Here is an 11132-nt window from a genome sequence, read left to right as displayed (position 1 = left end):
TCCCGAATATCCTCGCACACTTTTTCTTCAGCCCCCTCTCCAATCAGTTTCAGTTTTGAAACTATTTGATCCAACTCATGAAATTTTCTGTGTGTTCCTAGATGTCCTGTTGGACAGAGAAATTCCGGGGTTGTCGAGTAAGAAAGTAATGGATTCCTGATCTAGCAAAAAGTGTTTCTGCAATTATCCTCCAAATCTCTAACCCACTTAGAGTGCCAAGAACCTCAACAATTCTAAAAGAAGACACCTACCACTCACTATTGGTGCAGGAGAAGGAGGGGGGAGGGGGGATAGGCATGACATCAAGGGGTGCCTCTTTTTGTGCTTGTCTATTATGTATGGTGGAGGACTGCTAAGGGAGCAATGCACGCCTTGGGATCCGGTGGTTTTCTTAGATTCTAAGAGTGCGAACAGGCAATAAAAGTGGTCCAGGTTGGATCAAAACCTTTTTGGTTCACTTTGCTTTTCCTATCCTTTCTATTCCTTCTTCTATTGGGTGGAAAATTATTGGCATTAGCATAACATTCCAAGTGCACAACTGATTCTTGGGGTTCCTAAACCACACAAACCCCTTCAGTTTTCTTCAGATCCTTTTTCTACCCTTTTAGGAAGATGGAAAATTATTCGCATTGAGATCTATTTGCACAGAGCTGATCTACATCATTCTTCTTCCCGTGGACTATCGATCACATCAACCCGCTAATCTTCTTATTTTTGGTAATTGGAACTCCTCCTTTCCAGGTCTCAAATCAGGAAAATTTGCATTCATTGCATGTTTATTCACTTAAAGAACCTGATGTTAGCACAGGCAATAACCCCTTCCTGAATCGGTTTTCAACATATCCCGGCTACAAATCTCCAGGGAAAATTTAATTAGGACTTCCAAATTCAAACAGCTGTAGTGGTCAGAAATCCAAATTAAACATGGGAACGCATATGTAAAAACCCGTATTGTACAGGTCAACCCACCAGATTTCGAAGTTGAAGATGTAACAGCCACCTGAAAAGATAAATGGAGGTAAAAATGTCACAGAACAACGATCTTTTGCAAAAATCTGAACAGTTCCAACAACAACAGAGCATATCCTCCCAAACATTCCGTAGGTATGAAACTACAAGAAACATAACTCTTCCGCAAGAGTACAACAAAATGTTGCAAAGCATTTTAGAACTGCAACACATTCGAGTGCAGAAAAATCCATAGCAAATAGTTAAAGACCTAATCCAACAGTACGGCCATCCCTTCGTCGGAGTCCGGCAGTGTACTGCTTTTCTAAATCCAATTGGAGTTCTTTCTGCTTCTCGGCTCGAAGGAGGTTGCCCCCATCTTGTTCGTCGGCTTTGTGCTCCAACTTCAAGTCGCCCTTCACACCCTACAATTGGCCATAGGCACCAATGCAACCTCAGACTCTAAAAATGTGTTAGTAGGTGAAGAAACTCCAATGGAATGAGTGAGCCATTCAGGACCAGGCAATGAAAGTTTCTATATGTTGTTAACAATGTCAACCAAAAAGCAATGGAACAAGTAGGAGCAATGGAGATTTACCATGAGTTTGTTGAATTTTTCTTGTCGTTCACGATCAGAAAACAGCGATGTATCCCAAAGGTGTCCAGACTGTAGAAGAAGAATATTTTCAAAAGAAAACCCAAGGCGAGAGTAAACATAAATAATTATTTTTGATAGGTAAAATATGAGTAAACATAAATAATTTAACAGCTCTGGCATAAAATAAAGCAGCAGTTTCTTTCTGGGCCTCGCACTAATTAAGTTTCAGGCAGTAATAAGATACATAAAAGGTGGAAGGCACAATCATAGAACTGCCATTGCATTCTGGACCATATGGTTCAAATCCTTCTCCAACATTGCAACAACAACAATTGTGCAATTTTCAAGAAAGGTTTTTTAAAATTCTAAATTATGTAAAAACTTACAAAAGATCTTCTAAAAATCTTGGATAACCCAACATTTGTTTCTATGGTGCTGAGGGAATGAGTACCATAATCGTAAAATTCAAAATATGTTAAATGGATGAAATGGAAGCAATCATCAGACATACTTCTTCGGTAGTTGTGTTCTTTTTGTTTCCCCACAGCAGCTTCTTCTTTTGGTCGGCAGTCATGCAACTTCCAACTCCAAAAAGATTCCTATTTACTGTTGTATGCCAAAAAGCTTCAAAATGAGTATAGATAGAGTTCAAACCTATTACAATCCAGTATTGGGTGGCAATAATGTCCAATGTCTAATTATTTGGACATATCAGATCTCTAGTACCACCTTCCACTTTACATTGAAATTCTCTTTGCATTTAATTGCAAGCATGTTGTTTATAAAAAAAAAAAAAAAAATTGCAAGCATGTTAATAAATAAAAAATCCAGTTCGCTACAAGTAGAAAATACAACATTTAAAAATTTGTGAAACCACCAAAAGTTCCATTGAGTCTTTCTTTCTTTCCTTCCTTTTTTTTTATATCCTTCTTAAATAATCAAAATTACACTTTCAAAATGAGAACCCCAAACCACATAATTTTGTGATAAGCAGGTTGGCATTTGCTTCGAGGATACAAGGACTTAAGATTTCAACACATGGTTGAGAGAAAGTTCCATTAGTGACAACATATCAAATACCTAATTCAGCGGCTTTCATTGCAGCAACTTTCGCAGCATTTAGATCATTAGCAGCATCGGAGTCACTGGCCTGGCCCTGTCCTGGAGTCATTTTAGCATCCTCAGCTACAGATGAGAACTTCGAAACAGGTTTAACTGTGATGTGATCATAAATAGTATCAAGCTATCAGAAACAGCATAGGAAAATATTATGAAATAAAAGAATATAGGAAGAAACTTAAAGCAAAGGTACCATCTTTCCTATAGTCACTGTCCTTGTCCAAACTATACAGCTTTGATTTTTTGGCCGGAGATTCTTGATTTTCAGTCACAAAAGCAGACTTATCTTCAACAAGCTCCCCTGGTTCTCTATTGTACTGCTCCTTATCTCTGTCAGTTTCGCGGTCATCCTTTTTCTTCTTTTCTTCTTTAGATAGCCTCTGACTATCCAGTTCCACTGGGTCACTCTTATAAGCATCCTTCAGGCGATGTTTACCACTATCCCCTCCAGAAGTTGAGCCACTTCGGTGCCCCAGGTCTCTTCATAGGAAAGTCTGTCACCTCTGTAATCTCCTGAACTCCTATGATAATCTCGCTTCACCTCTCGACCGCCGTCACTGTCCCTTGTATACCTACCCCTCTCAACATCTTCAGAAAGAGCATGTCTCTTACCATATCCAGCTCTATCAGATGACGAATCCTTCTCTCTATATTTCTGCTGTTCTAAAAATGAGGCTTCTATGTCCTTATCCTTGCTTCTAGGCGCATCATATTTATCACGGGAATACTTGTCCACATTTCTCGAATATTCTCTTGGCCTACTCTGTTCACTTTCTTTTCGTGTATGCTCAGAATGACTGCCACCCTTTGACTCTCGACCAGAACGAGAGGATAGCCTCTTATAGTTTCTCTCCTCTTCATCCACATGCTTGTCATGCATGTAGTCCTCATGCCTAGAGTAACCATGGGAACCCCTGGAGGACTGTCGACCAGAATGTCTATAATAATCACCACTTCTACCATAATGGCTTCTGCTCGAATCCCTTTCTAATTCCCTCCCATCATCCTTCCTTCTTGGTTGCTGTTCTGAGACTTTCACAGTGTCATCCCTCGAGATATTTGGGCTACGGCTTCGGCCCCGCTTAGGAATTTCTGCGTGCATAAAGGTGATCATAAACAGCAAAATAAGCAAATAGAAAACTGACTAACCAAGTGACATGTAAACTACTCCGAGATCTTGTACAATGTTAACACCATCACATTCAGAAATATATATATTACTTTTGTTGTTAATCTACCCCCAACCCCAAGATAAAGAATATCTTAGTCAATGAACAGAAGTATGAGGAAGAATCACTTCTGAATATGAGTTCAAAAATAACTTCAGACTAACAAAAATAATACATGAGTTCACACATAAGAATCTTGAACAATAATTTTTTATGAATATTGAACAATAATTTTCTTCCTGGTTTGATACTTCATCGCTGTTACTTTGTTTTCTTCATTTTGTAATGACTAAACTTCCTATTGTAAAGATGGACGTTTAGTGATTAAAAGAAAAATCTTGAGAAGATAAAAACCTGTAAAAATTCTTTTAGAATATAATAACTATAAGGAAGAAAATTTTAACTGGCCCAAATGCCCAATTGTAGGAATACTTTGTAATTAAGTACATATCAATCTTGATTATTTCATGCAGAGCATTTGCAGTAGGATGTTGTTTTAGCTCATTCTTTAAGTCTGAAAATATATTAGATACAGCACAGGAAATTTTTGCATTTTCTATTATTATTATTTTCCCATTGCTTTTACAGTAAGGTCGAGTTTGGGTAGTGAGGTATTTTCAAGTATTCTGTGAATATTAATGAAAAAATAATGATAAAATATTGAATAGTAGTAAAAAGTAAGTGAAAAGTAATATTTTTTTTTTTTTAATGTCGGGGAACCTCTCCAAGGGTGGGACCTTCGGACCCACCCCTGCAGAGTAAACCTCGGTCCCGCGGTCCCATGCACCACACCCTCGAAAGTTTCCCTACACGGAACTAGCTAAATTGCTGCTTTTCACTAGGGGGTATGGCCCCAAAGGATTGTTTACACTCATGAGGTGTTGAACCTTGATAATAAAAAAATGAATAGTAGTGAGGTATTCTCAATACCCAAACTATGCCCAAGTGTTGGGACCAAAAAAGGATCATATGAGAAAAAGATGTCTAAAAGCAAAGAGTCATAGTGATGACACTACCTCCTTGAAAATTATGGGAAAGAAGAAAAACAAAGTCTAGGAATCCTGATGGTTGAGCCCATTTGGTGTACATCCCATATACAATGCTCCTCAAGAAACTCTTTTTTGCTAGAAGTTAACTTCGCTTTCAATAGAAGCAACAACTAAAAAAATAAATGTAACACCACCTACTTATTTAGATGAGCATACAAGTGGTACATTTGTTTCTGAGTTTCTCTTTCAATGAATAAGTGTGCCCGGTGCAAGCTTGTTCTTCCTTTTTAAAATCGTTTTCTGGATATAATTTATCTGTAAAAAATTCAAAAAGATATTTGCCACCCTCTTTACAAAACTAAAGCACGGGCAAGAACCAAAGAGGAATGGGACATGAATGGTGAAAACCAGAAGGCAAACAAAAAGGATTAGATGAGAATAAATCTATATTCTTTTAATTAGTGAATAGATGAGGCTAGATATTTCCAAATCTTTATTGTATCACAACAGAGTGCCTTTGAAGTTGGACTCTTCAAAAATGTATGGAAATACAAAAGCCTAAACTCCTCCCGATGCAAACAGAGTCAAATAGTCCCCATAGTCCACCTATAATGAACCTTTAAAAGTTTCAGCATGAAGCAATCATAACTGGACCCACATTCTACAAAGAATTCCAAAATCCGTGATATAAGAAACCGCCAGATTAGGATATCCCAACAACTGCATTTTAGAATCGTGCCTTGTAAGGTTATCTCACATTCGTCTGGACCAAAAAAGTTCAAATTCCAAATAAGTGAAATAGTGAAGCTGCTTCATGGACACCTAAACTTGCCTTTCACTTGTCAGTTCTCTTCTCTGACAAATATTTCATACAGTCTCTTATTCTCTTCAAGTGACGCTACGTTTTTTCACAAACTATAACCCCCTTTCCTCACCTTATCCTCACCCCAGTCACAGTTTTCAATTTATATCATGCATACCTTACTACACAAACAATTTTTTTCAATAATTTTATTTTATTTTATTATTATTTTTTTTTTTATGACAGGGGAACCACTCCACGGCAGAGCCCATAGGACTCACCCATGGAAGCTAAACTCCCGGGGAGACTAGCACAACAACCCACCGCCATGTCCTCCCACTTAAATCGCAATTTGATCCCAGGGGGAATCGAGCCTGTGACATGGGATTCATGCACACAAGTTCGCCCTTACCACTTGGGCTACCCATGGGTGGGTATTTTAATAAATACTACACAAAAAAATTGTTTAATCAAATGGTATTATGTTATAACTTCCCATCTAACAGCAGAAATCAACATTACATAAAGAGAAGAAACTACAATCAACCTGACTACCCATTAAGCCAATTGCATACATCAATTTATTTATTTATTTTTTTTGGTAAGGCCAATGGCATAAATCATATAATCACATTTTAGCAATGCTAAAAAATGAAGAAAGATTGTCAACTTTATTATGAGACACTGGCCACAATATTATGTTAAATCTCCACTCAAGGAACATTGTATCCCCTGAAAACCATACCAAGTTAAAAAACTAACCATCAGATGAAGATGACCCACTAACTGGAGTATGGCGCCGATACTTCCTGTTTGTTGCATCTGTAGATGGCTTACGAAATTGTGTCTTTGCATCAGCGTCATCCAAGGGTGGAGACTGCAAGTTTGAATCCATAATTCCTGGCACAGTAAGAGCACCAACACCATAAGAAGAGGCATACAAAAGAACACTACTAGAGCTGATAATTTATGGTTTAAACATCCTCCAGAGATCCAACACACACATATATATATTTGAGAAACAATAAAACTGCGTAGATGGTAAATTAATAAATCATAAAGATTGAAATAAAAAATGAGACATTTGTAATAACAAAATGATTAATGAATGTTTTTAATATATAGTTTACAAATTCACCTAACATTGTCTGCCCTATGTATGCATGATTACGGTCTTTAAAATAAAACCAAATTTACTAAAAAGATAAGCTCAAACTAGGAGGGAAGAAATTAAACGGTGTCCCAATCTGCATTCCCATCCCTGCATTTGTTTGCTGAGGAAAAACATTTGTAGCCAAAGGAATACAAAACACAAACGTGCATATTCATGTACGTATACAATCAGCTAATACATAGTTTTATGAATCTCATAAATGGCAACCCTAGGAGTTGGCTCAAGTGGTAAATGCCTTGGGTTTGGGAGTATGCTCCCTAGGTCTAAGGTTCAAATTCCCTTGGGTGCAAACAATCTCTATGGGCCATCGGACGGGAAAATATTCCTCTTGAATTACCTGAGATGCACTTACAGAAAACTCATTGTCAAAGGCATGTACCCCCGAGATTAGATGGGACGCTGTTCCAGACACCCGGTGCCAATAAAAAAATAAAAAAAATGAATCTCATAAATGGCATTTTTGTGTATTCGTCAATTCTCGTCAATCAGGATCGGGCTCGGGTTACCCATGTACAACCTCCTCCGATTAAAAAACGGAAGGGGAACTCACGGTACAAATGGAGGGAAAGGGGATCGAAGAGGAGTCAACTCCGGACTTTTTTTCCCGAATAACTCCTCACAGATCCTGTGAGGTATTACCACCCAAGTGGATATACCTATCCAAACAGTCAATAGTTTTCTTAAATTCAAAAGAGGAAAAAAAAACCGACTTAAAAAGTTAGGAGCAAAGCAAATACCGAATCTAGGGTTTCCAAAGTGAATCATGCTAAAACGTTAAAACACAAAATTTCGATTGAAAAAAAGAACACAAATCGGATTGGAGGACTCGCACCTGAGTGGTTGTGGAATTCACTTGTAGTCTACAAGTTGTAGAAGAATCGGTTCATCTTCCGGGACTTATTTCCGTGTGTTGAGTAATTCGTGATTATGGTCTCTTTCACGGGCTGCTGTGCTCGGGGCTTTAAGGCTGAGCAGGAGGGAAACGAGAGAGTATGATAGGATGAACCCGAGACCACAGTACGCTCTCCAGGATTTTAGCCAATTTTAAATAGGAAATAAGAATCATCTCTATTGATGAGAATGAATAATATTTTTCTTAGCCGTCAATTATAATATCTAATATGCTAATTAGTAATAAAGATAATTTAAATGTACTTATGTTTATTAGTGTGTTCTTTTTTAAGCCTTACCTAAACACCTGTGTGTGTTTTTATTTGAACAAAAGATAATGATATTTGTAATTGTAGACTGTGTAAGTATCGTGTAATTTTTTTAAAAAAAGTAAGTAAATACAGGATTCAAATAAAAATAATTAATTAATTTTTTAATAGTAGATCTCACTCTTTTTTAAAACAATCGCGCGATATTTATATTCTTCAAGACTGTTGTGACATTATTTTGAATAAAATTTGTATAGTCATGGCTGCACTCTCTTTGAATAAAAATTAATAAATTTGAGATCTACATAAAAATATCAATTTTTTAATTGTAACTTTGATTTTTTAACAGAATTTGTAAGATTTATACACTCTATAATTATATATTACGTTACTCGTTGTTATTTAATCTTTATTTCTTTTGATAGAGGGTATTATACTATGAATAGGACTATATCCAGTACTTATAAAATATATATAAACTTATAAAAAATATATAAAATTATATAATCTCGTCTCTATTTTTTTATGTTGGTGATGATAAATGTCATATACGTTGTTTGAGTAAAAATAGTTAAGAGTAGAGTACTTATTGCATATTCTTAAAATACAGATATGCAATACTCTTATCCTATTATATAATATCACCTCAATTATTTTTTGTATTTAAAAAAATAATTTTTATTATAGAGTATGTTATTATAAGACGAGAGTCACATTTTCCATATTTATAAAATATCAAATAACTTCTGTAAGAACTATTTATTTGTCAGAGTATTACTCGGCTAGTAAATTAATTGTATTATTTTAATTTTAATAACATGGTTTTAAATAAAACTAGTATTTTAAATCAATATTACACCTTTTATTTAGCAACTCTAATGTTTTTTTTTATTGACAACTCTGCATTTTTCAAATTTCATTCAATAATAATATAAAGGAATAGTTACGGACATACTTTATACTGGCAAAATTAATATACATAGCACTGTACATTCTAGTTTATATTTTCAAGTTGGTGTTCTCAATATTTACTAAACATAAATGCTACTCACAACCGAACTGCGGCACCCCCGCATCATCACAGTCCGACATGGCAGTATGAGGAACGACGTCGTTCTAATTTGAGAAGAGTTGTCTGCGACTCTGGCCCATCGAAGCCCTTCATCTAAGTTCTATTGAAATCATTCGTCTTCTCCCCATCGAAACCCCCATCCCCACGACGTCATAAGTCATCCCCATCGTCTTCTCCCTATCGAAAGCCCCATCCCCATCCCCATTGTCTTCGTCTTCTCCCTATCAAAGCCCCCCTCATCTTCGTCTTCTCCATTAAAGTCACCACCTCACAAAGCCACAACCTACGAAGCCCCTATCATCTTCTCCACAGTCAGCCTTTGTCTTCTCCACGAATACACGAACACCCCCAAATCATGATAACTTTGAATTCCATGGTCTAAATCTCAGTTCAGATGCTTACCTAAATTTTTCCAAAATCCAAACGGAACAGAGCATAACGAACCCACCCAACCCAATTCCACAGATCGTATAAATTACACAAATTCCCTTGCTGATTTATACCAAAAGCATAAAAATAACTGACAATTAAAAGAACCCAAAAGTCAGCAATGACAATGAGAAACTTCTTCAAATCTCTTACAGTCACAATATCACGCAAGACTACAAAACCTCAGTTAATTTCAATTCTCAAAACAGAGCAACTTGCAAGAAGAGGGAGCTCGGGAAGATGAACTTCTGGGATTTGGGGTGAAGTCTTTTTTATACAAGAGTAAAAAAAGACCCAGATTGCAATAGCTCCACCGAGGAACTTTGCAAGCATCTCCATGAGAGATCATGAGCCTTTCTCCTAAGTAAAAATAATTAAGAAATGGGAAATGAAAACTTTGAGAATTAAGGATCTGAACCCTTGAACATTTTTTAGGGTCTGGTTGAATCTTGAGTCTAAACTCGTTGCAGTGCTGTCTTTCTTCTACTAAAAGACTGGGGACACAGGAACAAGGGAAGTGGTGGAGAAGACGATGACAATGACTTTGGGTGTTCGTGTGGATTCTGTGGGTTCGTGGAGAACACGACGACTGATTGTGGAGAAGACAAAGATTGGGCTGCGGCGGGCTTCGACTTCGTGGAGGACGATGGGGCTTCGTATGGATGTAGAAGACGAAGAAACGAAGACAGAGTGAAGAATAACATTCGTGGGGATGGGGGCGAAATGGGAACGAAGACAGAGTGCAAACGACGTTGTTGCTTGGCCACGTTGGACACGATGACGCGGGGGTGCCGCAGCTCGATTGTGAGTAGCATTTCTGTTTAGTAAAATATTTACATGATATAATTTAATTTGAAAAATAAGTTCAAGTCATGTAGATTATGTGTTTTGTAGATCCGATTGTAGATATAATTTTAGACCTAGTTTGGTTACACATGAGAGATAAAATGAGATAAGAAATATGTGAATAATAATAAAATAATTTGTGAATAATAGTAAATGGTTTGAGTTAAGATTTTTATGGGATTTTGAAAATGGAGAGTTAAATAGTTGAATAAAAAAATTATAAAATTAAAAGATGATTAAAATATAATTTTTTAATATAATTTTTGTTTTAAGATTTGAAAAAGTTGAATTGTTTTTTGTGTTTTGTTTAGAAGTTTAAGAATGTTGTAATGATTGGTTTGGTTTCACAAACTTTTCAAATCATCTCATCTCATCCCATCTAATTTCAATATTCAAACATCACTCTAACACAAATATTTTTCAATTTCAAATGGAAAATACTTTAGTCACAAAATGATTATACAAAAATAAATCTATAAACTGATGTGGTTTGATGTGGTACGTCAGATTATAAAATTACTTTTATTATAAAGTAGATCTAATGAATTTCATAAAATCATATCAATTTGTATGTTTACTTTATGTAAATCTTTGTGTCTGTAATAATTCTAAAAAAATATTCAACATTTTCAGATCTCCAAAAAAAAATTATATTTTTACACTTTTTAAACTTGTATAATTGTTTTATTCAACTTTTTATTTCTAAAATTTCATAAATATATTAATTTAAATCATTCCACTGCTATTTACAAATTATCTCATTATTATTTATAAATATTTCTCACGTCGTTTATATAATCAATCCATACATTATTCTAATCCGATG

General features: G+C 35.9%; 1 protein-coding gene across 1 annotated transcript; it reads right to left on the bottom strand.

Moving 5' to 3' along the window:
* Positions 1-1043: 1043 nt before the first annotated feature.
* LOC121265178 (arginine/serine-rich coiled-coil protein 2) lies at positions 1044-7834 on the bottom strand. The gene is given in 8 exon segments (XM_041168687.1): positions 1044-1373; positions 1547-1615; positions 2058-2152; positions 2627-2761; positions 2859-3085; positions 3088-3757; positions 6388-6525; positions 7632-7834. Coding segments are annotated over 7 exon segments (1491 nt in total). The 5' UTR covers positions 6521-6525; positions 7632-7834; the 3' UTR covers positions 1044-1211.
* Positions 7835-11132: the final 3298 nt, after the last annotated feature.

This window comes from Juglans microcarpa x Juglans regia, chromosome 5D (assembly GCF_004785595.1).
Source record: "Juglans microcarpa x Juglans regia isolate MS1-56 chromosome 5D, Jm3101_v1.0, whole genome shotgun sequence".
Taxonomy (NCBI): domain Eukaryota; kingdom Viridiplantae; phylum Streptophyta; class Magnoliopsida; order Fagales; family Juglandaceae; genus Juglans; species Juglans microcarpa x Juglans regia.
Note: the sequence above shows the minus strand (reverse complement) of the source record. Positions and strands in the feature narration are given on the sequence as shown.